General features: G+C 37.6%; 2 protein-coding genes across 2 annotated transcripts; one reads left to right on the top strand and one right to left on the bottom strand.

Moving 5' to 3' along the window:
• Positions 1-7,336: 7,336 nt before the first annotated feature.
• Positions 7,337-8,616, bottom strand: LOC126614591 (uncharacterized). The gene has a single exon (XM_050282240.1). It carries the CDS (start codon positions 8,227-8,229, stop codon positions 7,648-7,650), a length of 582 nt encoding a protein of 193 aa, XP_050138197.1. The 5' UTR covers positions 8,230-8,616; the 3' UTR covers positions 7,337-7,647.
• Positions 8,617-20,860: 12,244 nt separating this feature from the next.
• On the top strand, positions 20,861-24,065 carry LOC126616032 (actin-like). The gene is made up of 5 exons (XM_050283977.1): positions 20,861-21,025; positions 21,908-21,997; positions 22,138-22,531; positions 22,813-23,426; positions 23,669-24,065. Exons 2-5 carry the CDS (start codon positions 21,938-21,940, stop codon positions 23,732-23,734), a joined length of 1,134 nt encoding a protein of 377 aa, XP_050139934.1. The 5' UTR covers positions 20,861-21,025; positions 21,908-21,937; the 3' UTR covers positions 23,735-24,065.
• The last annotated feature ends 3,673 nt before the right edge of the window (positions 24,066-27,738 follow it).

The raw sequence follows: 27,738 nt of genomic DNA, 5'->3' as shown, positions 1-27,738 counted from the left end.
GTATGAGATGAGGTATAGGAACTGGAGGCACTGTCTTGAATCTCACCCAACTCATGTGAATTCTGAATGTGGGTCACAGCAACAGAATTCTCTGAATGTTTCTTCCAATTCCAGGTTATAGTTTCATCAAAAACTACATCTCTTGAAAGAATTAACTTCTTAGTGCATGGATCAAACACTCTGTATCCCTTCTCACATGTAGCATATCCAACAAACACACCTTTGACACTCTTAGCATCTAGCTTCTGTCTTATTTCAGATGGTATATGCACATAGCATACTGATCCAAACACCTTTAAATGGCCAACCCCTGGTTTTCTGCCACTGTAAGCCTCAAATGGTGTTAAATTATTGAGTGCCTTTGTAGGTGATCTGTTCAAAATGTACACAGCTGTGTGTACTGCTTCTGCCCACAGAAAGTATGGCATGCTTTTATCATGAAGCATTGCCTTAGCCATTTCTACAACCGTTCTATTCTTCCTCTCCACTACTCCATTTTGTTGTGGAGTGTAGGCCATAGATAACTGTCTTTGAATCCCTGCATCTTCACACAGTTTGTTGAATTCACAAGATGTGAATTCTCCCCCTCTGTCACTCCTCAAACATTTTATCTTAAAGTCACTTTGTAATTCCACCATGGACTTGAATTTTCTAAAACATATCAATGCATCTGACTTGTATTTCAGAAAATAAACCCACATCATTCTCGTACAGTCATCTACAAGAAGCATGAAATATTTGTTGCCCGCAAGTGAATCATTCTGCATAGGACCACACAAATCCACATGCACCAGTTCTAGAGGTTTACTTGCTCTCCATGCTTGATTCTTTGGAAACCACTCTCTATGTTGTTTCCCAAACTGACAACCTTCACAAACTTCATCCATTTCTTCTAAAGCTGGGAGACCATGCACCATTTCTTTGTTTTTAAGCTGCTGAAGACCCCTAACATGCAAATGGCCTAGTCTCTTGTGCCATATCCAAGTAGACTTAGAAATACCTGCCCTCAGTACAACCTGATCATTTGGTATCAGTGTCAAGGGGTAACACCTGTTCTTTTTCATTTCAACTTTGAGTACAAGACAATCCAATGAAGGTCCATAAAAAATACTGCACATCTTTCCCCCAAATAACAGGTAGTAACCGTGTTCATCCATCTGCCCCACACTTAACAGATTTTCCTTCAACCCAGGTAGATACATTACATCTTTGACATATTTTCTGCCTTTGCTAGTATCTATCATAAGTGTTCCAAAACCTGCCACATTCATGAGTTCCCCTGTGGGCATTTGAACCTTGCCAACCACATTTGTCTTCATGTCTATTAACAACTTAGAATCCCCTGTCATATGGTTGCTACAACCACTATCTACATACCATTCTCCATTCACTTTTGATTCAGTGATTGTGCTATTTGCATAAAACAGGTTCCCTGTCACCTCTACCTGATTAGCACTATTTGCCTTTTGCACTAATTTACCTACTGTGCACTCTCTAGCCCAGTGACCAAACTTTTCACAGTTATAGCATTTAGGTTTCCCTTTATACCTACACTCTCCAAAGTGAAACTTAGAACATACCCTGCACTGTGGTTTTGTACCTATCTGCCCCATTGACTGTGCATTATGTGCAGGACTAGCAGGAAATTTCTGCTGAAACTTAGGTTTTGAACCCCATTTCTTGCCCTTATTATTCCAATTTTTCTGGAACTGAGATGAACCAGATTGACCTTCACCCCTATTCTGCTCTTTTGAATTCACTGAGAAAGATGAGAATGCTTTCCCAGTAGTATCAACAGTATGCATATCAAACCGTTGTTCTTGACTCTTCAAGATTGCAACTACTTCCTGCAATTCTACAGTCTCTAGACACTTTGTGTTTTCTATAACCAAACAGATAGAATCATAAGGTTTACTAAGACTAATCAGAACCTTCTACACAAGTCTCTCATTCGACAGAGATTCACCAAATGTTCTCATTTGATTAATTAGCTCATTCAGCCGTGTAAGATAGCTAGATAAAGACTCATCATCTCTCATCCTAGCATATTCAAACTCTCTCCTAAGATTCTGCAATTTCACAGATCGTACCTGATCACCACCATGATACTCCCCGTATAACAAATCCCATGCCATCTTAGCTGATTCGGCATTGGCGATTCGTGGGAAGATCTGATCCGAGACTGCATTTTGAATGATTCCTAGAGCCTTCGCATCCTTCATGAACACAGCAGCCATTTCTTCATCGACTGCATCGTCCGATGACCCTTCAACTTCCTTATTCTTCTTCGAGTCAGGGGTTGTAATCCCTTTGTCCACCAGCTTCCATAACCCAAGCGATTTGAATATCGTTACCATCTTAATCCGCCAGAACTCGTAGTTCTCACCGGAGAAGATTGGGGTTCTCACCTTCGAGCTTCCAGATCCAGACATCTTGATCCGTCTGTTGCTTTCTCGCCTCAAATGAAAACTCCGGCGACTTTCACCGAGCTTTGACTTAGCTTAGTGACTTCACAGCTTCACGCCCAGATTCAATTGATCGAAAATCGGCTCTGAGGCCATGTTACAATTTGATAAGGTTAATTCTATGGAAGAAGAGAAGATGAATAGTTTTGGAATGAAACAGGGAGAGAAGAATGAGGTTGTTCTTTTCTCTGCAAAGTCACAGAGGAATAACTGATTTCATTAATTGTCTCTCACTGTATTGCACACAACGTGCAAAGAGAGATATAATGCCTTTTACAAAACTGAGCTGGATCAGTACAATTTGAAATAGATCTCAGCCACACACTCAGCTAATAGCTAAGATCATCACACATGGCACTCATGGCCTTTTATACCTATATACCCTCTCACTTAGTATTTAACATAAGTGCATACACATATTAACATCACAACTTATTTCTAATCAGATTTTGGACTTATACTTCAACAGAATCAAGTTTCGTCCCTCAGAACATGCAACGACCACAACTTCCGTGGCGCAATCTTCATTTGTGCGACGAATAGCTTTCCTCCGTCGCACAATGCCTGACGCCACGAGCTTTGCGCGACGCCATTTTCGCCGCCCAATGTTTTCGGCAACGGTATTGATCTTTGTGCGACGGTTTCCCCTTCGTCGCCCAAGCGTTATATGTGGGTTTGCGGGTTCCAAATAAAGAAAAGAAGTTGCAGACACATCACGAGAGAAATTGTCGTTGAAACGACCCACTTCCTGCCAAAAACTTAAACTTCCAAGCATTCGAGAAATTCATATTGAAATAAACGTCAACTCTGTTTGGCTAGTAGCGAATTAGCAACACAATGGGGCCCTTTCACGAGTTTTACAACGTCAAATCTACTAATCTCTTTTTTATTCTGATCTTTTTTCTGTCGGATCTTTTTGTTCTAATGATATCAACTTAGTAGTTGTGCGGTAGAAAAAATTCTAGTATTTAGGTGAATTTATAAGCCTCTCAAGAATCTTTTTTTTTGTGTGAAAGCCAATGAAACCGTGTGAGCTTGGTTGAAAGCGGACAATTATGTTAGGGCATGACCTGCAACTATTTTGTATCAGATTTGTACCTAGCCGGAAGTGTACATTATACCCCTAGGGTGACTGTGGAGACCATTATTTGGTGATTCTCCCAAATCGTTTGTGTGAGCAAAGGTGAATGCTTAACATATGCAGATTCCATTTTTCTTAGCTAGTAAGACACATTTTGGGTTAGAAATCCCGTATATTCAAAACAAGCTTTATGCGAGTTTGATCCAAGACGGACAATATCTTGCTGTGACCTGTGACAACCATTAAGCCAATCTACCTTACACAGACATTAGAATTGCCAGTACTACCTTTATTAGACAGAGAATATGAAGCGTGGCCCAAAAACGGCCATAGATCCAGCGGAACCCGCCATCCAATTGTGAAGCGGGAGAAGCTTTCTTCTTGAGAGAGAGAGAGAGAGAGAGAGAGAGAGAGAGAGAGAGAGAGAGAGTAGTAATTGATGTCTTTGAATCATTTTAGTTCAGTCAACACATATATATTTAAACCATCATAACAATATTGGAGTTGTCTTCACTCTGCAATCAGAATCTTCTTGTAATCTATACTACAGACTATCTCAAAGTGCTCAACATTGATTCAACTAGTTGACAAATAACAATTCAGTTTTGGTATTTCCTTCCTACTGTCCTTATAAACAAGGAAAATACATATTCAGGATGAACTGCAGGTACATTCATTTGAATTATATATATAGATGACTAAACGATATCCGATTTAAATGAATTTTTGTGGAGGTGGTCTTTTAGGAATGGTAAGAGAAAAAGAAAGGTTTCGATTATGGAATTTGTGTGGTAAAAATATGTTAATAGCAAGAGCTGGATACGGTGGTGCACCTCATAAGATGGATGCAAGTATCATCCATTAATTATTATCATGTATAATTTCATGATAAATGATACACTTCCTATTTCTCCTTTCACACACTTTTTTTTTTGCCATCAAATTGAATAAATAAATAAAAATAATAACCACAATTAAACAGTGACGTGCAAAGGGAAAAAAATTGTGTCTATCACCTTCCAATTTTCTTTCAGAGCTCTGCAATCTTTGTGTGATTTTCACTGCATGTACCGTTTGGCCTTTATCGTTGTGCCTGTGCAGGAAAAAAAATGCAGCCGAGCCATGAAATTTGACATGTAATAGTAGCTAGCTAACTAAACGCCTTTCATTTCTACTAGTACAGACATTATTCAGATACCTCCAATAGCTTGTTGTCAATTTTGGTCTTATAGAAGAAGACAGATTTGTATATTTATGTCATGTTTAGGTGTGTGAATACAAGTTACCTAGCTTCGTCTCCGTGGGAAAGTTCCTATATATTCCAACCTCCAAGAAAACAATTATAACATCCATATACGTACGTACGTCCTAACTTCCTTAACACTACCCACTATACATGCATGCACGAGAGTTATATTTTAATCAACCACATCAAGTGACCCAGCGTTAAGGGCGCGGACTGCGGCTTCCCAAAAGAAAAGAAAATGTGGGAGATCCCGGATTCGATGCTTCCAGTTGATGAGTCTGTTGACTGTGGTTCCAGTAAGGGTGAAATTACCTATAGTGTCTTCAGGCCTGGAATGAGTGAATAATCGTGGGTTGCCACTAGTTGTATCCCTTTGAAGAAAAAAGAAGATATATTTTAATGTAATATGAGGAAACAAAAAACAATAGAGAGGGAGAGCTCTCTGAAGGAAGTGATTAGAAGTTTATACTTTACCAATAATTAGCATATATAGTAAAACATACTATTAATTCGTACGAAATTAATTACTGTTTATTAGAATTGTATAATTGAGAAATTGACAAGATTATGTATGAAGGAAAATTCTACGGTACCCTATAAGAAAGGTATTATAACATTTGTTTTAATAAAATTACATTATAATAATCAAAATTTACTGTTTAATTACACTATCAATGTTGATTGTTCTCCATAAACGTCTACTTACATTATAAATGTAAGTTAACCCACATATAACTGTTATAGTTATGTAGAGAAAGAATACAATTGGTTAGATCTAGAATTCGATTCGTGTGTTATATAGAGTGGAAGCCCCAATAAAAAATCACCTCCACTTGTATAAATTAATTTTTGAACTATATGGTACAAACAAAAATTTTCCCCTTTTAAGAAGAATCAAGGACATGTCTCAACCTTATCAACAAGCGAGTTTGATTAACTTACGGTTATTTTCAAATTCCAATAAACCTTCTACTTTTATTTTTTATTTTTTTTTGGAAGACACCTTCTACTTTTATTTAGTATGTACGTACCCAATCTGATTCAAAACCAACATGGTAAGAAAACTGCGTACTGATCAAACATTGATTCCTTGTTATCAGTAGTCAGTACAATATAAAACTAGTTCAAAAATGAGACCACAACGCAATAACACAGAGAGCAATTAAACTAGCTACCTACCCACGATTCAGCCCCCTGTCTTTTTGGGGCTTTGGGATGGAAATGAAAGAAGGAATTGGATCCTATCCGGATCCAAAATGATCTGAGCCCACTGAGTAATGCATTCGGGCTATTGAAATTTGATCAAACGACTACAATTATTATAACTTTAGAAGGGACTCCCTGTGTATAGCCGTTTGATTAAATTTCAATAGTCCGGATGCATTGCTCAGTTGGCTCATATCCCTTGGATCCGGAGATGATCCAATTCCATGAAAGAATTAGTGAGATGGAATTGATAGTTGGAGATGATAAAATTTTCATTGTAACTGGAACACGGATGGTACATCACGCGTTTTTATATAAGTGGTGAAAAATTTTACATTTTAACACACATATCACACCATTTGTATAGTGATACATGGTGCACCACCCCGTGCTCCGATCATACTGAAAATTCTCTTGTTGGAGACAATGCATTTTGGCTGCATGTTGCAATTATTTATATTCAATTAATTAGTTGTAGGGAGACCACAAAAAGAGCAATTTACATAGAATAGATGCATATTTTATTATTGTGTTGGCTTGTGGCTTATGTTAATAATACAATTTTATGCAAAGAAAATTTGACAAATATTAGTTTTATTATTTGCACAAAATACTAGGATAATGATATTACCCATATTATATAAGTACTCTTTTCTTGAGAGCTGAGTTGCAAAAGGAGGAGGATTGTCTGCCCTCCTAGTTTCAGTGCCCTTCCATGCCCTCCTGATTGTGTGGTCACGGTTAAGTCACGTTAATATTTTATATTACTATTTATTTTTGTCTTATTATATCTATAAAAAAACAATATAAAATAATGATGTGGCTTAACCGTGACCACACAAAACAGGAGGGCATGGAAGAGCATTGAAACTAGGAGGGCAGACAATCCTCCTCCGTTGCAAAAGGGCGACCCAACTTTCATTGATAAATAAAAGGTGAGGAGGCCAATAAAGGACTCCTTGAATTGAGAGAGAGAGACAGTACTACTCTACTTGCTCCTTGATTATTATTTCTAGCTGTTATCAGATGATTCAGATCATCTCTGTCGTCTATGGAGGAATATACCACATGGGTTTGCTCACCCACCTTAACTGGTAAAAACAATGCAGACTCAGGCTAAGGGATGTTTGCATCTGTAAAGTCAATGCCTTCCAATCCATTACACAGAAATATGAGAGAGAGAGAGAGAGAGAGAGAGAGATTCTATGAACACTGCGATGCAAGCTATAGTAATGGGCACATCATATATGATCTCCGCCATGACAAAGTACCAAAATAATATAAGGCCTTGATTCAAAGTAAGCATTATTGGAGGCTATAGAGTATATAGTAATGGAATCCTATGAAAAACTCATCCTTTGATAAATTACAGAAGTTACAAGTGCATGGTTTTTCAGATCTGAGATAAATTATTTCTCAATGTCCAAAGAAGAAGAAGAAAGAATATGATGAGGGATCAAGTGATAAACTTGAACATCGAGAGATAAACCTAAACTACATATGAAAATGGATGGAAAAGTGCAGAGCTAGCACTGATGTTCACAAATTCACTATCACAACATACGGAGAGAAATTACACGCCATTATATTTGGCTTAAAAAGAGATATATAAATTGCTTCACATGCATAGAGATCTCAGCTAGCTGATTTTATATTATATGATCGTGACCTTCACTTGCTTGTACTCTAACTTTCTTCTTCATGATAATCTTACTACCAAGATCTGCAAGAACACCATCAACCGGAGGAAACAACGATTCGATCTCATCACTCGAAAAATCAAGTAAAATTCTGGGGTCAAGTATTGCTTTTCTCTTCTTTAGTGGAAGTGATTTGGGTTTTCTTGGTGCTGGTGGACATTGCAGGCTCCCTTTGATTTTGTGATCCAAAGATGTTGGAGTCTTCAACCCATATTCCACGTCCCCATCACCACCAATACCTTCCTGCTGGACTCTACAGAATTCTCCTGCTGATGGAACTTTGACCTTCAACGATGACACAAACATGTCGAAATTATCTTCTTGCTTCTCCTCTGAGCTATGTAATTGGCCGTCTCCATCTTCTTCTTCGTCTTCACAATGAGCAATTTGGCATGCATGATTATTGAAATTCAATGCGGGTCTCACTAAGAAATTGAATTCCATGGGACTAAGACCGTGATTAGTACCATTTTTCTCAGAAACCAACATTTGCGAGTGAGAATTAGTACTAATTTTGGTCTCACCTCCCATGGATATTATTAATGGAATTGACTTGGAGAAGCTGTAGCACTTGGTGTAGATAAAGATTTAATTTCAATAAGAAAATGAATGAGATTTGAATAAAGAGGAACCAAAAGGGGGAAAAGTACAACGAAAACAAGGATTTTTAAAGGGAGTAATGAGCTAGAAAGCTGAATTAAAAGACAGTTGATTTTACAGATCAAACAGCAGCTTCGCTTCAAAATATTATCACCACCAAATCTCCATGCACCTTTTCTACCAGCTTCTTTGGATTTTAGCCCTCAAGACGTCAAAACACAGAAAGAGAGGAAGAGAGAGAGAATTTGGGAGTCTTTCAAAACCTAAAATTCGGCGAAGGATCCAATGCAGCAAAAATACACCCCTTTACACACCCTCTCTCTCTCTCTTTATGTTCCTTAGCTGGGAGAGGGTGGGGTTACTTTCTCTCAACTAGTATGGATAACAATAACATGATGTGCTATTTCACGTATTATAATAAAAGTAAGTAACATGAATGATATAGTCCAGTTTTAAGATATATTAATAAAAATAAATTCACATGTTATTATTTAAATAGAATAATAACGTCATGTAATTGTATTTTAAGCACACATAAATTTTGATCGAGTGGAGTTAGACATTAAGTTAAATCATAAAATCTTCTGATCTGATATTTCCTAGGAACCTCGATGCATCTAGGCACGTGGTTTACTACCAATAACCCATGGTCCATCATCCAGCTTTTAACGTGCACGTTCTGATTTTCTTGGAAATGGATTCTCTTTGGATCCATTCCTCCTAATCCACTAAATAAGTGGATCCGTGCTATTGAAATTTAATCAAACGGCTACAAACAAGGGTCCACTTTAAAAGTTATAATAACTTCAGCCGTTTGATCAAATTTCAATGGCACGGATCCATTGATTTGGTGGATTATAAAGAAGAGATTTGGAGAAGATCATTTTCTGATTTTATTGGCCTCTCTCGTTTTCTCACGGTAATTTGGAAGAATTTGTGTCGGATAGCGATTGTTTGTGTTGAAAGAAAAATGAACTTTTTCATGGATTTTCATTTTCTAACCTGACCTCCCCGAGAATATTTCTTTTTCTCGATGGATGCTTCTGAAAGCCGGTTAATATTAAAATGTCCGGTCGCAAGAATGAATACATTAATATTTCTCTGTCTGTATGTATATTGTTTGAGACTTAGTGTGTGTGTGTATATATATATATATATGTATTAAGGTAATGCTAGAGAAACTAAATTTTAAACAAAATTTTATAAACTAAATGATGTGGTTGTTGATGATTGAATTATTACTTAAGTGTCGATTAACGTATTTATTTTCTATTTTTGACATATTATTTGATTTTCAAATTTAATTTGAAAATTTGATTTTCAAATTTAGTTTGAAAATTTGATTTTCCTCACGTTATCCTAATACATGAACTGTTTTATTATCTCCACCATGCATGGCTAAACCAGCTCCACCTGCACGTTGTACAGGTATAACCACCAATTTGATCTTTCCCATTGGGCATTATATAACTAACGTTTAAATCTTATAAAACTTCAACGACCACCATAAGTTCTAGAATGGTTTAGAGAAAATCATCACTATGTAGTCTATTTCTGTTTATTAATATATTTGGTTTAAGTGGATGGTGATAATAGCATACATGCCTTTACTAACATGCAGTCCCTTACCTTTTTTTTTTATAGAAAATTTTGACATTACCCGGAGAATTGAGTGATAATGAAAATAGAAGTTGCACTTAGTCAGCGAGACATAAACCTAACTCCTTGTAATTAAGATTCTAAAAAACTCTAGACACTAGTCGGGCAACAGGCAAGGGCCGCCTAGCGCCCAGGCGGCCTAGGCGGATTTATGTAAATGTATTGTATATCTTGTAATAAGTGCATATTTACATTGAAAAAAAAAAACTATACTTGCATGGACAATATATAAAAGAATGATAAAATGTAAAAATAGAAGAAGAAGAATACACAGAGTACATCCATCCAACAAGTTCGATATTTAAAAAACAATAAGCATATAATCATAATGAGGAGTATTTTTGGATGATATACTAAATTCTTTTTGTTCATGATCTTTGCATTGGATTGGACATGACTTGACGTGCCCTGATCTCGATGTCTGGAGAACAACGAGATGGCCACGTGCTGGCCGACACCTGAGGGTGATGCAAGCCATTTAATGAATGCATATGCCGAGAACATGTGAAACATGCATATAAATTTCGCTCAAACTACATAATATAATATTCAAATACAAACCTTACCAAACTAATATAATAATATTCAGTCATCAATAAAAAGATAATGATAATGCATGACATGTTCAGAGCATACATCTAATTCAGAATATAAGCGGAATGTGTTACTGAAAGTGTTATTTCAAGTAATGTCAAAAGAAGAGAGGATGGCACGATATCACTGGTAGGGGACTGCCTCGTATCTCGGGTCGTATGCCTCGTTCCTATGTCCTGAGGGGGCGCAAAACAAACATGAGTGGATCAAGTTGATAAATAAGTAATACTGAAACAGTTATTTATCAACATATTTACCCCCAAAGTTTCATGAAATGTCAATGGTAATAATCTGTAATAGGTTTTTCCGAAAACCCTAGCATGTCATAAAACCTTTGTAAAACATATATCATATAGTGTGCTAAATAGTGGTATCAGTATCACTCGAAGGCATAGAGAACTCTTCATTCGCCCGAAGGCATATAGAACACTTCATTCGCTCGTAGGCTCCTACAACACCCACCCGAAGTCATATATAAGTATCATCGCCGGTAAGCACCAACCAAATGCCTGGCCCGTAACCAATAATATATCTCCCGCTCGTAGGCACCAACCAAATGCCAGGCCGAAGCCAATATAAGTATCTCTCGGCCGAACCCATCTACAAATGCCCAGCTGAAGCCACCAACCTATTCCCGGCCGAAGCCACCAATCTTATACTCACGATCCCTAGAATGTCAGTTCGCGATGCTCTTTTGTTGATCTTGTGCCGCCTTTAGATTCCTCTTAATCAACTAGATGTTAATATTAGTGTTGTCAACAATTTATGGCCCAACTAACACCTGTTCACTGACCTTCGTCTAACTTAACGGTGTCTGGCACGCCTTTCTATACGGTGCCTTAAATGGTGCCATGCCGATACTGGAGTGATAATTGTTGTTGTAGGAAAACTCGATCAATCACAAATAACTATCCTAACTACCTTTCCACTGGAGAACATACATTTTCAGCATGTCCTCCAAAGTCTGAATCATCCTTTCAGATTGACCATTGGTTTTTGGATGGTAGGCAGTGCTATACAACAATTGAGTGTTCATGGCGCCATTGAATGCTCTCCAAAATCTGGAGGTGAATCTTAGATCTTTGTCCGAAATAATGGTGACGGGAACATCATGAAGTTTAACAATATTATCGATGAACAGTTGTGCCAACTTCTCCAATGTGTAAGTCTGTCGAACAGGAAAGAAATGAGTAGTTTTGGTGAGTTGGTCCTTAATCACCCAAATGCTATCAAACCTCGATCGTTTGCTTGGCAAACCATACACGAAATCCATGATGACTTTGTCTTCCTGAAGTTGTCGCCTTGGAAAGATGTAGTTCGTTTTAGTAAGCGGGGAAATTTGAGTCCTCGATATGTTAGTCCTTACAGAATTATGGTGAGAATTGGTGCAGTTGCTTACAGGTTGGAACTACCACCAGAGTTGTCGCAGATTCACAACGTTTTTCATGTTTCCATGTTACAGAAGTATGTATCGGATCTTTCTCATGTTATTTAGCCGGAACCGTTAGAAGTGAATCAGGATGCGAGCTGTGTTGAGGAACCTGTGGCGATCATCGACCTATAAGATAAAACTCTGAAAAACAAAGTGATTCCGTTAGTGAAGTGTTGATGAGGAGTCAGCATCCGTATTTGTTTATTTGAGATTGTAATTTCGGGGATGAAATTCTTTTAAGGGGGTAGATTGTGAAATCCCGCCCTAAACTAATTGTAATTTCATTTAACAAGAATTATGAAATTACCTTTATTTCCCTTATCCATTACCTAATCTGGTTTCCTTTTTGGATTTCCTCCAAACTCTCCTTATCTTTTTGCTCGCCACGTGGCAGCTCCCCCACCCTCACATTTCTTTTCCTCTTCTTCTCTCTTCTCCTTCGAGTACTCTCTGTCAGCTCTTACTTTCAGATTTATCTCCCTCTCCCCGAGCTACACACACCTACACACCCAAAAATCAAGACAACGACACGACAGTAGCACTACCCCCGACGACTATCTCTCTCTCCCTTTTCCTCTATGAAGCACAGAGAGCCCAGGAAACCCTTCGGCGAGCCCCCTTACTTTCGAGCAAAAATTCAGCCGACTCCGGCCACCTCACAACGTGAAATAGGTATGAAACTCTTCCTCTCATCCTACACTTCAATTTGGTACTTAGATCGCACTCTAGGGTTGAGAATCGTCATTGAACGGAGCTTGGGAAGCTCTCGCCTTCCCTTCCATCGAAACTGGGTCGAAATGACCCAAACCCGGTAACACTTAAGCCCAAACCCAACTTAGCCCAAAACCCAAATGAAATCAAGCCTCTAACTACATTAAGCTCTGTAATGTCGTGGCTACAAGCAATCACCATATATGTATGACTCGGCCTGCTACTACCAGGAAAAACATTTCGCATTGCAGAGGTCAACTGCTAAATTCCTCCTATTAGACCAAAACAAGGTCGTCGAGGTACATTCCCACCAGTAGGATCCATGATTCTGATAAGACGCAAACAAGATTTAGAAGAACGAGGGATTATGGCTACAAGAAAGCTTATGATTACCAAATGGAAGAATGAAGTCTTAAGTATGCTCTGATACCAATCTGACACGCCCCGATCCCGATATCTGAAGGACAGCAAGATGGCCACGTGCTGGTCGACATCCGAGGGTGATGCAAGCCATTTAATGAATGCATGTCTCACATGTTCTCGGCATATGCATTCATTAAATGGCTTGCGTCACCTTCGGGTGTCGGCCAGCACGTGGCCATCCCAATATCCGGAGTGTCATGACTAAATTATTTAATCTTGTTGTATCTAGTTTATTTCTTTTCTTTGTTTGTATCCTTTCAAAACTGCTCTAATTCATTTCCAATTGGATGAACTTGTAGTCAATCCATCCTTTGCTAATTAGGTACACCATTTCCATAAGTAGGGGTGGGTTCGGTTCAAATCGGTTCGGTTTTTTGCCAAAACCGAAACCAAACCGAAATTTCGGTTGGGTTCATTTTTTTTCGGTTTTTTTTCGGTTCGGTTTTTTTTGGTTCAGCTTTTTCCGGTTCGGTTTCGGTCCGGTTTCGGTTTTTTGTTTTTTGTTTTTTCAAAAAATGAAAAACATTGAAATTTTAAATTTTAACATCTCCAACACAATCATAACATAAGCATTCTAACTAGAATCAAAGACGATGAAAATAAACATTTAAAGTTGAACTAAAATCATCAATCAAGTCTTCCAAAGTCCAAACTAACAACCTCACAACACAAAAATCGTACAAATGACTTAGAAAAGTTAAATTATATGATGTTGTTCAAAGATCAGGGTTGTTTGCTTGTAACTGCATGTTGACAACTTGATTAGTAAAAGTAATGCATGGGTGGATTTATTTAGTGTGTGTTGGATTATTTTCCATCACAAATTACTCATGTAATCTACTCGAAATAAATGTTTATGGATTATGTTACATGTTATATGAGAGTAGATTTGGAAAAGAAAGCTGGGGCAGAAGTAGACAGTGCTATGGAGATGAAAGTAGGTACTTCATGAGGAGGTTTGGTTCCGGAACCTTATATGGGGAGAAATAATAGGTTAGGGTTTAGAGTTTTTATAGGCCTTTTTTTTTAAAATATTTTGAGCTCAAAGTTTGGCAACATATTGGGTTTAGCACATTTTAACTTACAAATTGAGTTTAGAAAATAATACCCAAAACAAATAATTAAATAAAAAAATTAATTTAATTAATTCAGTTCGGTTCGGTTTGATTCGGTTTCTAGATCACTAAAACCGAATCGAACCAAAAGAATTCGTTTCAGTTCGGTTTTTTTCAATTCAGTTCAGTTCGGTTTTTTCGGTTTCGGTTCGGTTCGGTTTTCGGTTTTTTGAACCCACCCCTATCCATAAGTATACTACCATGAAACTAAAAAAGAAAAGATAAAACACAGAATTAATTAAAAAAAAATACCATACTGCCTAGGACCGACTAGGCAGCCACCTAGCTCCAGATCGATTTTTCGAAACGATTTGATCTAAATCGCAGCAAGCCTTTATTGCCTAAGCTGATTTTTAGAACATTAATCATAATACAAGAAATAAGGATAAACCCAATCATATCTTACTACTAGTGAATTATTTAGAATAATGAGCTAAAGAAAAATGAATTGTTTCATACTTTTTTTGAACAAACGATATTAGCTACACCAAAGGGGTGGAGAGGTGGGCTAATCCTCGCAATGAGCTAGCAATAATGTGATTCTAATTCCCCTTTGGCGAGAATCGAACCTATGACCTCTCAATTATCAGTGAAGAAGAATATCACTAGACTGTAGTACTAAGTAACGAATTGTTTCATGCTTTGGTTTTGATATTTGTATACATCATATAATAAGGACATTTGTTGAATTTTACATCGATCGGTTACATTCTATCGATATAAATTTTAGTAGATAGTGACAATTGGTTCTATGCTGGTATTTCGGATCTCTGGAGCTACTGCAAGTGCAACAGAGGTTTGGTCGATTGTGTAATGCATATCTGCATATGGGTGTATGTGGACCATTTGTAATAACACGTCTCACTAATGGCTGGTAGATCCTTTAGGTACAGATGGTGAGTCCATCTCCAGGTCTTAATACCGACACACATGATGTGGTCTAATCATACCCATTTTTAATGTTGTTTTAAAATAAACGTTTTAGAAGATTTATACATGGATATACGACAGTTATTTTCTGGACAATAGTACACCCGCTCATTCTTAAAAACATGCACGTTTAAAATTCCATTATCAATTTTCTTCAACTTTGAATCTCATTTGTGGACATGTTTAATTGTTTCAAGATCTAGAGTCACCAATTAATATTAAATTTTAGGTTTTTAGTCTCAAATTAGTTAATCGATTCACGTTGAGGTCTTAATCGATTTACGTTTAGATCTTAAGTCTTTAATTTTGGATCACAACTCTAAAGGGTGATTGGGTAGTCTTTATCTTTAAATAATCAAACATGTCAGTAAATAAGATAAGAGTCACATAATACTAATCAGAGTCAAATAATACTGATAAGAAGTGTGATAATTATCTCTAAACATCCATCCTTTAGTGTTAGTTATATAGTCATACATAATTCTTTCTATTTAGACAGCCTCTTCTTCAAACTAACCCTTGTAATATAGTAGTCATGTGATCAGTTTTGTAATAAAAATATTGTTGTACATAAGAATTTGCACACGTCCTTTTAAAAGTACGTATCACGCATTCGAAGTCTTATATGACCTGGTTATTTGATCGTTATATATACGAAAGATAGAGAATTGCACATGTATATGGACATAACTACTAGACCTATACAATACATGTTCATGAATTTTCTTGTCGTAATTTTCAAGTGTAGTTAAAGTGATTAATCCAAATTATACACTAACCAAAAATCAAATGAATCATTGGCAAAACTAGTGACACCACCCCCCACCCCCCACCCCCCACCGCCACCCACGATGTTGTGTTTTACTCAGATTCATGGGCCAATGACCTTCACTAATATTGTAGCCAGCAGCAGAGACATCCCACTTATCTTGCTGCATCAGAGAAGCCTGCCGTAGCTGCATTATATCCCTTGCTCACCACGTGGGTCCCGCCAACCAACTACAGGCCATCTTCAACGGTTCATCTGCAAGTAGTAGTTGACAAGTTGTGGGTGTGGTATGCATGGCATGGCCGCATGGCAAGCATGCATGCATGCGACTGTTTTGTTAGGGGCTTTGGATTCCTCGTTCGATTGTCAAATTTGGATCCACTGCCGGGCCCCTGCTGGCAGATCCTATTCAGATCGGTTTGGTAAAATTAATACTACTATTTAAATCAAACCTTTTTATTGGTAAAACATAAAGTAAAACATGTGTGTTTGTTTCTCATGGGATTATACTTGAGACGATAATTTAACGATACGTATGTCTGCAAAGTCGGGACCCCAATTGGATTGCTTGGATTTCACCGCATCTTAGGACATATGATACAGTAAGTCCAAATTGGAGTGCCAGGCTCGTGGCTCAGGTTTTGGAGATTTCTAGTTTAGCTCCCATTTTTGTCCAATTAATTACATTCTTTTGTAAGCATAAGTTTGGTAATTATTTAATTACTAGAATTCCATCTCGTAAGTGGTGAATTTAGGACTCTAATTTAGTGGGATCTTATGATAAATATTCAAGTGCGCGCAAAGTGCAAAAACAATTCAATTTTTTAATTTAGGCATGTAGTTAAGTGCTTGATGAGTGTGTTGTTATCTGCCTGAATTTTTCGACAACTTCTAAGGCTTGCTACTTGGGTATGTCGACCACTTCCATGCCTGATGTTGAGGCCCGATCATCACTTGCCAAGGCATGTCCAAGGCTTGTCAAAAATCAATTGTCAAGGCATGCATTAATTTTTCCAGATAGGCATTTTTTTTTTGGTGAATAGAGGGGGTGAAGACACCCCAGACAAACTAAAACATAGCATTAATAACAATAGAGCTGCCCATATGGGCATCTACAAGATCATCCGTTGGATGTTACATAAGTCATTGGGGAGGAAACTAAAAAGAATACAACCCAACGTCCAAACTGTAGCTCCATTTGGTTAGCTGATCTACAACATTGTTCACTTTCTTGAAGATATGCTTTAGCTCACAATGCTCAATTCGTCTCATCAAATCCCTGCAACTCTTCAAAAGGATAGCAAGGGGGTGAAAAGTAAGTATCTTACACAGACTGATTCAACAATAAAATAGCAGAGAAAAAGTCTATCTCAATGATTAACTTAGATATACCATTTTTCAGATAGGCATTCTATCGTACAATATGTGAGCATATTTAGGTCCCATATCAGGTGGCCATAAGGTCCTTTGACAACCTTTCTCCCATCTTTTCCTACTTCCATAAGGTCTCGGGACCGAGTAGGATCCCATAGATCTACGCCTTGTCATCGTTGAAGGATAGTCCAAGATAACAATTGACATTTTAAACCACAGAAATTAAGTTTCTTGACGAATTGAGTTAATTACCAGGACATTTGTCACGTATCAAGACAAATTTCAGATATCACATTTTATTGTATTTACAGAGAAGCAATATATAGCAAGCTGGCAATAGATGAATTTGTTGTGCGGACATAGTGATCATTCTTATGTATGATTTGATAATTTTTTTTATGATATTATTTCTCGATTATAATTTGATATGTATAATCGAAGATCTTATTTGTAGTTTTAATCAAAGGCATCTATGACAAATTTAAGGTTCCATATCTATGTCTCATCTTATATCTTTGTTTAAGGTTCAATTGTAAGTTTATAAAAATATATATTCGCATGAATCTTATAACCTAAGGGACATGTAAATGTGGTCAAAACTAATTGTTCCACAAGTACAACATAAGCTTTTCTTTTTGTTTTTCTTGGGTTTGGTTTTGTTTAATTTAATTATGCGAATCTCACTAGTTATATATAAACTACTTTATTAAGTACATAATTATTATGGGATGGAAAGGATTAGCATGTTATGATAACGTGCGGTATTAAGCTAAAATATATATAAAAGTTGAGTACACACACTCTCATGGCACATAATTGCTTCTCATGCTCATGCCTAATCATTTTGCTTCCCCCCATCTCCGATCATCATGTCCCCATCTGTAACAATCATCTCTCCCGCTGTTTTTCAACCCTTTTTCTTGTTACTTTTTGCATACTCTGTGTGAATGTGAAGGTAAAAGAGTCTCACAATGATGAAAAGAGAAACTTTGTAAGGACTTATAAGAGGTTGAACTATTCTTCATCTTGTCAATTGGTTTTATGGTGAAACCTCAACTTTCTTCATGATATTATAGTAGGTTGGCCCACATGTGAAGCTCAACGGCCACACGTGCTCAACGTCACCCAATTTGTGTTGTCCACGTATTCGGCTTGAAATTTCGCCACACTTGAGGGTGAGGGGGCGTGTAAAGATGTGAAGGTAAAAGAGTCCCACATCGTGAAAAGTGAAACCTTGCAAGAGCTTATAAGAGGCTGGATTGTTCCCCATATCGCCAATTAATTTTATGGTAGAATCTCAACTTTCTTTATATCTTACATGTGAAGCCCAAAAGCCATACGTGCTCCACGTCACCCAATTTGTGTTGACTACGTGTTTGGCTTGAAAATTCGCCACACTTGAGGGTGGGGGTCGTGTAAAGATATGAAGGTAAAAGAGTCCCACATCATGAAAGGAGAAACCTTGCAAAAACTTATAAGAGGTTGAACTGTTCCCCATATTGCTAATTAATTTTATGATAGAACATTAACTTTCTTTATATCTTACTCATTTGTTCACCCGCCATTTTTGGCGCCCACACTCAGTTTTTGGTTTCTATTTGAGCTAACTAAGAGGCCATTTGACTATTTTTTTTTTCTCCAGCCAGTTGGACATTACTGTAAGAGTAATATTAGGGAGACTAAATTTGTAGACAAATTATTTGCAAATCAAATGATGTGTCACCAATAGGAAATGAGCATGTTTATCAAAGCTTAGATGATAATCTAATCATCAACTTCTATGTCATTTAGTTTACAATTTTTTGTCGACAAATTTAGTCTCCATAGCATTACTCTTATTATAATGCGAGTTTATAAGTGTTTCTGTTTTCAACCTAATGCCTGTTCACATGCGTGTTTGGCGGATGTTAAAAGGTTAGTATTCCTAGTAAAATAGAGACTTAGGAGTGGATTTCGTCAAACGATGAGAGCTTAAATCTTGCCGAATTAATTATTTATTACCATTTTTTTTTCTTTTATCATGTTTATTTATTCTTTTCAAGGGAAGATATGATGGGGCAAAGTACGGGTGGAGTTTAATGTTGTTTAAACTAGTTAGTTTGTGAGGCTAAAAGTTGGGTTTTTTCAGCCAAACCCTAGCCCTAGAAGCACATATATTGAAGTTGGCAGGCAGAAGGTTTTGAGGATCGGAGCCACATTGTACAACTTGTGTACCTTTCTCCAAGGCTAAGTCACTATTTCATTTTCCACTTTGGTCGCCATTAATTAGCTAAGTTTTGACAATATTATTCCTATAGTTTAATTAGTTTAATTTCAGTCAAATCCTAACGTGCGATGGAGAAGCATTTAGCTTGAAACCAGCCCCAGGAAGATATGGAGATGTCAGCCAAGTGGTTTGAGATGCAACATTAGTAATGTCAATGGCTTTGCTTGTGTTCCATTCTCAAATGTAGTGGTAGTCATATTTATGGTTTTTCTAGCATGGATAAGGCTAACGCTCATAAGGAGCGAGAGATAAAAATGAAAACTTAAAAGTTGAACGGTTCAAATTGTTGAAACATCATGCAGAGTGGACATTAATTATAAACTTACAATAGAGTCCATCAAATAAGAGCTTAGTTATTTGAGATTATGATGGGGTTATACTATAAATTTCATCTTAATCCTAGGTAATAGTTTGATTATGTCATTGTATGGTCTTCCCTATCATATGTGTGTGCCTATGTACCACACAACTCACATGATAAGTGAGGAAATATTACAGGGGTTGAACAATGAATTTCATCTTCTTGGCTAGTGTATTTGAATGTATTTTTTGTGCTTATTTCACTCCTCCATAGGAAAATAGGTAAAACTACAGAGATCCAAAGTGTGATTTGGCACCTTTGAAATTATAAAAATTTAGAAAAAAGACCTCGACAACTATAAAAAAAAAAACCCTATCATCTATCCATTTGTCACACTCAGATTGATTCTTAGTTGTGGAATTCCTCCGGTGTTGCAAATGAGGTTGGAATTTAGTATTACGTTTGAAGTACTTTTCAATAAAATGTAATGTTATCAAGAGCTTACAAATCTTTTATTTTCGTTAGAAAGAGAGGATTGAATAAGAGAACATGAATCTCGAGCTTCTTCTACTCCTCTTCGATTTAAGCCCAACTCCTTTTGGATAGTGTTACTTTGAAGTGTTTTTCAATAAAGTGCAATGTTATCAAGAGCTTACATATAAAAATCCTTTCAAATTAACATTATCTCAAATGGAGTTGGGCTTATTCCGACCAATTAACCTGACAAACCCAACCCAACTCCGCTCTTGCCAAGCTAGGCCCTTGAACCGGATCAATGGGCTTCACTAACTGTGCCGTTAGACTTTCTTGTGTCCAAGTTGAGATTTGGGTTAATTTTCCAAAGGCCCATATCACAAGCCCAAGGCCCAACATGTGGTCCGTACAAGAAAACAAAGTATCGGGAAAAAGCATAACTCACTGACACCTGGATTGACAAAGCTTTGAAACAGCCTGTAGTTTCGGGAGCCCCAGATCAGACGGGCACGCGTCGCCACGAGCGCGAATCTGGTTGAACAATCGGACGGCCAGGAGCAAGCGCTGGGAGAGCTGTGGATTTAAAAGGCGAATTTCAGGTGGGGATTGAGGTCTGAATTTTGAACCCAAGGGCGCGCAGTTGAGATCCGAGGGCTCCTCCGTCCACGCCAAATCCAAGGTCAGGTTTCTCCTCCCCCCTCATTTTCCGAGAAAATTTCGACATTTTCCTTGCAACCGAATAGAGCATGCCGATCTGTTAATCTAATTCGACATTGCCGATCTCGAGTTTCGTGTGGAATTATTCGGTTTTGGATGTAGGATCGTTTCATTTTTGTTCTAGATTTTGTGAGTTTTTTTGTTGGATGTAGGATCGGGTACATTGTGAATTTGTGATCGTGAATGTGCGGGAATTTGAATATCTAGGAATTATTTTTTATGTTTCTTCTGCATTTGTGCGGTAGCTATTGGATTTTGAATGATACTATGGGAATATTACTATCTGCTTTTGTTTGTTGTATTTGGTTTGTTTGTGATTTGATTAAATGCGGAAGATTTGGTTTCAATGAAAGATTTGATTTTGTAATGCGAAACAACGGAATTTTGTGATGGTTTGGATATCTATGACATGAAGGAGCCTCATGAATCGCGTAGATTCAGGCATTTGTATTAATTCATAACTGCCTTTTGAATAAGTGAAGTTGATCAACATATAACCAGAAATGGAGTGTTATCCGGATTGAATCTTCGGTGTGGTTCTTTGTTTTCCGGTCATATATTTATTCCTGCAATACTTCCATTTTGATTTGTTCAGTAAATGATTTTGCGATTTTGAATTTTTTTGCTGTAATTTATAATTGATGGGAAATCTGTATAAGGTGGGTGTTTCGTCGGGTTATGGTGTGATCATTATGTTGAATGAATGAATGTACACCTTATGGTTATGGTGTTACTATTTGGGTTGAATACACCTTATGCCTGTGTATGTTTATGAAATTTATGGGCGTTTCGTCTTTAGTTTTCTATTTCTCTATTGTTCATATCATGTCCTACTTTATTGCAGTTAATTTGTCTCTACAGCTGGTATTAGAAAATGGCCGAAGCTGAGGATATTCAACCACTCGTCTGTGACAATGGAACAGGAATGGTTAAGGTATGTTTTTATCTCCAAATCTTGCTGGCTATATCTGATTCTTCTCAGCTTTTGTAATGCTCATCTTGTAAAGGCATACATTATCTCAATGGAAATCTCAATTTAATAGATCATGATTATGTTGGATTCTCATATTTTAGGCTGGATTTGCTGGAGATGATGCTCCAAGGGCTGTCTTTCCTAGCATTGTCGGCCGCCCACGTCACACTGGTGTGATGGTTGGAATGGGTCAAAAGGATGCATATGTTGGGGATGAGGCTCAGTCGAAGCGTGGTATCTTGACTCTGAAATACCCCATTGAGCATGGTATTGTGAGCAACTGGGATGATATGGAGAAGATTTGGCATCACACGTTCTACAATGAACTTCGTGTGGCCCCAGAAGAACATCCAGTTCTGCTCACTGAAGCACCTCTGAACCCAAAGGCTAATCGTGAGAAAATGACCCAAATCATGTTTGAGACATTCAACACTCCTGCTATGTATGTTGCCATCCAGGCTGTTCTTTCCCTCTACGCCAGTGGTCGTACAACTGGTAAGCATTTTGAACAATTTCAGTTGATGTGGATTCAATGATTTGAACTAACTAATACATTATACAATACGTCTGAGATGCTGTTAGTTAGCCTTTAGAAGAGCTTAGCTTGCAAATTGATTTGAGATCATTATTGAAGTGATCGTAAGATATAGCAGGTGCAACTGTTTTCTGGAAGCATTCAAAAGAAAAGTTGAAGTGATTTTTAAAAGTTACGGAATGATAATTATGTGCATCTCCGATGTCATTTAGACAATTTCCTTTTTGGAACTTCTGTGCAGGTATTGTTCTTGACTCTGGAGATGGTGTCAGTCACACTGTCCCCATTTATGAGGGATATGCTCTTCCCCATGCCATCCTCCGTCTTGACTTAGCAGGTCGTGACCTCACCGATGCCCTTATGAAAATTTTGACTGAGCGTGGGTATTCCTTCACCACCACAGCTGAGCGAGAAATTGTCAGGGATATGAAGGAGAAGCTTGCATATATTGCCCTCGATTATGAGCAGGAGCTTGAAACTTCCAAGACAAGTTCTTCTGTTGAGAAGAGCTATGAATTGCCTGATGGGCAGGTGATCACCATCGGTGCTGAGCGTTTCCGCTGCCCAGAAGTACTCTTCCAGCCATCCATGATTGGAATGGAAGCTGCAGGCATCCATGAGACCACATACAACTCTATCATGAAGTGCGACGTCGATATTAGGAAGGATTTGTATGGAAACATTGTCCTCAGTGGTGGTTCTACCATGTTCCCTGGCATTGCTGACAGAATGAGCAAGGAAATCACAGCTTTGGCACCTAGCAGCATGAAAATCAAGGTTGTTGCTCCACCCGAGAGGAAGTACAGTGTCTGGATCGGTGGATCCATCCTTGCATCTCTTAGTACTTTCCAGCAGGTATGTAAATCTACTATACGTGACACCGATTATGATTACATATCACTTGGCATATCATCGTAGAAATGTGCATTATCTTTATCATCGGGAAAGCCACCCTTTTGTTCAATATTTTGGTTAACCCTGCTCGCATTAACAAATCATATGATATGCTGTTTTCCCCGATCTCTCTCCCAAAAACAAATAGCGATTTCTTCATTTTCTTGTATAATGGAGTGTTATTGTTTATACTTGGAACTCAGATGTGGATCGCCAAGGCAGAGTACGACGAATCTGGCCCATCAATCGTACACAGGAAGTGTTTCTAATGTGTGATGGGAGCGCTAGAAGCGTGATGTCTTTCCTGGTTTCGGAATAGCAATTGCAGCTCGCAAGTTTTTACTCTACCGTTGCTTCTCTCAACTTTCTGTGTCCAATGTTGGTTGAAACAATGAACTACGAGACGCGGAGGTTATGGCCGAGAGTTGAACTCTTTAGCTGTTATTTTCTGTATTAACCGTTGAACAGTGTTCGTTCGATGCTAAAACCTCTGCCATTTATAAATTCTTGTTCCTCCCACCTCCTTTCTGAGTGAAAATCTAATTTTCCGTCAAATTCTTAAGGGCCTCTCTGTTTATTTAATAAATTAATGTTTCTTTATTTTTCTCAAGGGCCTCTTAAGTTTGATGTAAATGTTTCTTTTGCTTTGATTTGATCTCAATATTTCCTTAAGAATCTGCTCACCTTGACTTCAAACCCTAGTTGGTGATATGGGTTGGACTTTAGTTATGAACTGTGCTCGAGTTGGTTGCTCATGCGCGAGTGGGAAGCATTCCGTTGTTTATGCATGTTGTGCTTATAGTGCGTCACTAGGTTTTTTGTTTTTTCTTAAAAATGAGACTAGTTGGTGGTTTTGTTACGGTAGTCTATCATTTCGAAAGTCAGAAGACTTACAAAGGCATTTTAGCTTCCTCTTGGCCATCATCGTGTAATTTACCAATGCCAACAATCGAACTCACGATGTACTGTGTGGAATACGACTCTATAATTCGTTTTCCACCATTGAGTCGTCCTGTGGTGGTTGATCACTTGTTGGAGCTTGTTAATTGGCATGTGGGGTTACCCTTGTCAAAGTGGAGACATTTTGGTAGAGCTCTCTTACTAAGGCCATCTCCAACCGATGGATGGCCAAAGGGCTCGTTTTAGCCTTCTGGCCTTCCAAGATTCTCTAAGATATTAATATTTTAATGAATAGTACATGGCCATATTTGCCTCCGTCTCCAACCAAGGGCCAGAGGGCTCGTTTTAGCCATTTTCATAAAAAACCGTCTCCTACCGAAGGCCAAAGGGCCATAGGGCCAAACATAATTTATTATTTAAAAACTACAACTTAAATTCAAGTCCAATGGCTAAGTGACGTCAGCTAGCCGTTGGATTTGAATTTTTTTTGTTGCTATAAATAGGGTGGATATTGGGATATAATTCACACAACTTTGAATTCAATCTATTTAAATTCAATCTCTTCCAATTCAATCTCTTTCAATTCAAGTTTGCAATGAATTCCAACTTTGGATCTTCTTCAGATTCCAACTGGAGGTTCTCATCCAATTCCAAAAGAGAAGCAAAATGGGCGCAAATGAGACGAGAAGATGAGGAGTCTGATGAAGAAGTTCAAGTAAGGCGCAACAAACAAAACATAGAAACAACCATAGCTACGGCCATGGTGTGTCAGCCAACTGAGGAACAACCTCAATGAGGTGGCTCTATTGCTGGTCGCTTTTACAAACCACAAAACAGAGCGATGACGCATGCCAATCTGATGAACAACTACTTCGACCCCAATTTAGTGTACACAGTAGAGGATTTCAGACATCGCTTCCGGATGAGGCGTCATGTCTTTGAGCGTTTATTTTGTGATGCCCAACAGGTCAATTCGTACTTTCGACAAAAGCGGGACAGAGCAGGCCGCCCTAGTTTCTCACCTCATCAGAAGGTTACTGTTGCACTTCGAATGATGACTTATGGCTCCTCAGCTGATTCGATGGATGAAACTCATGGTATGTCTGAGTCTACATGCCTTGATACTCTTGAAGAATTTTGTGACACAATTGTTCAGGTTTACAAAGACGAGTACCTCTGCGAGCTAAATCAAGAAGACCTAAATTGGCTTCTTCGCAAAGTTGAAGACCGTGGATTTCCGGGCATGATAAGGTCATTAGACTTCATGCATTGGGATTGGAAGAACTGTCTCACCGGATGGCAATGAGGCTTTAGCGGAAGGTCGAGAAAGCCAACTGTTGTGTTAGAGGCGGTTGCCTCATATGACACATGGATTTGGCATGCTTTCTTTTGAGTCCTTGGATCCCAAAATGACATTACAGTTCTTGGGCGTTCACCCCTCTTCAATAACTTAATAGAAGGTAAAACACCTCAACTTGACTACTACATCAACGATCGTCAATACAATATGGGATATTACTTGGCAGATGACATCTACCCAAAGTGGGCGACACTTGTCCAAACAATTCCAAACCCTAGGAATGACGCGGAAAATTTGTTTACCTTACACTAAGAGGCATATCGGAAAGATGTTGAGAGATTTTGGTATTCTACAAACATGGTAGAAGATCATTAGCGAACCAGCAAAAGGGCGGAGTCGAGAAAATTTGGACTCCATCATGATGTCTTGCATCATATTACACAATATGATAATGGAGGATGAGCGAGATGGGTATATTGATGGAGAGTCCGATGACGACCAAGAAGATCCAAATAGGTCAAGAAGGGCTCGTGCAAAAATATATAATGAGCCTAATTTGCCTTTCAATTCAAGAACTAGTAGTATCTCTATAGATGAGTACATGAGGCGCTATAGAGTGATACATTCTTGTGCCACAAATAAGTACCCACAACAAGATATTGTTGCACATCATTGGGCCCAAAGAAGCATGGAGTAGGCATTTACGTTTTATGTTTTTAAATGTTTTTAAAAATATTGTTTAAGTTTCATGTTGTATAATTTTTATGTTGGTTAATGTTATTTAATATTGTTTCATATTGTTTAATGTTGTTTCATGCTACTTAATTTAATTTAATGTTGTATAATGGCTTAGGAAGTTATAGGAAAAAATAGAATTTAAAAATATGAAACAAATTTTGTGAAATAGAAGTTATAGGAAAAAAATGGAATTTAAAAAAATATATGAAATAAATTTTGTGAAATAGAAGTTATAGGAAAAAAAAAGTTATATGAAAAATTTTGTAAATAAAAAATAATAATAAGACTGTAAAAAAAAAACAAACAAACAAACAAACAAATGCAACGGCTACTAGCGTTGCATTTGAATTTTTTCTTAAAAAATCCCGTCGGTTATAACCGACAGGAATACATGCTATTATTTAGTATAAATAACCGACAAAAATAACAAAACATTAAAAAAAAAAGTAGCCAACCCTCTAGCCCTCTAGCCCTCTCCGATTTCGTGGGGCTCTCCCAGATTCTAGAACCCTCTGGCCTAGCCCTCGGTTGGAGACGGTTTTCGGATTATTTTCGGCCCTCTAACCCTCTAGACCATTTGGTTGGAGATAGCCTAAAGCAACTTACTAGCGTGGAATCTGTTGAGATCAAAATACAAGAGTGATCTCATGCTTTTCGTAAGGGATGCCCCGTAGAAATGACGTGGTCATAGGTCATTACCTAACTTCATCTGGCAAAAATCCTTCTAGAATTATTGAATAGTTTGATCAATCTCAAAATATATGAAAGAAAAAGAAATGTAATTAATCACTACCGTTGATCAAACGTGTTCATACCAATAATCATTTTAAACCTTCATGGAAATTTCAGTTTCCAAAATAATTAGCGACATTCACGCACAAAATAAGAGACTTAAGAAGGTGGGCCATTGGTTTTACTTTGGTGCCTTTAGATATTAGCCGTTATATTTAAATATTATGCATGTCAAGCATTTTCAGTCCATGAAAATGGTTAGGTAACCTTAAAAGTCTCCCTCATTAGAAATTTCAAATTTAGAAAGAAATGAATCGTATGATATTGACAATTGAATTGCCTTTTGCGGCTCGACAAATTTTTTGTGTAACTGAAATATAAAGTGATACATCACGTGTTATAATATCATTAAACGAGAAGTTTGATATGTCTTATATTTGACTATATTTTTAAATATTTCTCAACTTATATCATGACACGTAGTTTATCGATTTGTATTCTCTAGTACACTGAAAAATTAAATGCTCCAACTGCTGTGATAAGGATTTAACTTACTAGAAAATATGTAAGAAAAAAAATTAAGAAATAAGTATCAAGGAATGA

Source organism: Malus sylvestris, chromosome 3 (assembly GCF_916048215.2).
Source record: "Malus sylvestris chromosome 3, drMalSylv7.2, whole genome shotgun sequence".
Taxonomy (NCBI): domain Eukaryota; kingdom Viridiplantae; phylum Streptophyta; class Magnoliopsida; order Rosales; family Rosaceae; genus Malus; species Malus sylvestris.
This window is presented reverse-complemented; position numbering and strand designations above follow the sequence as displayed.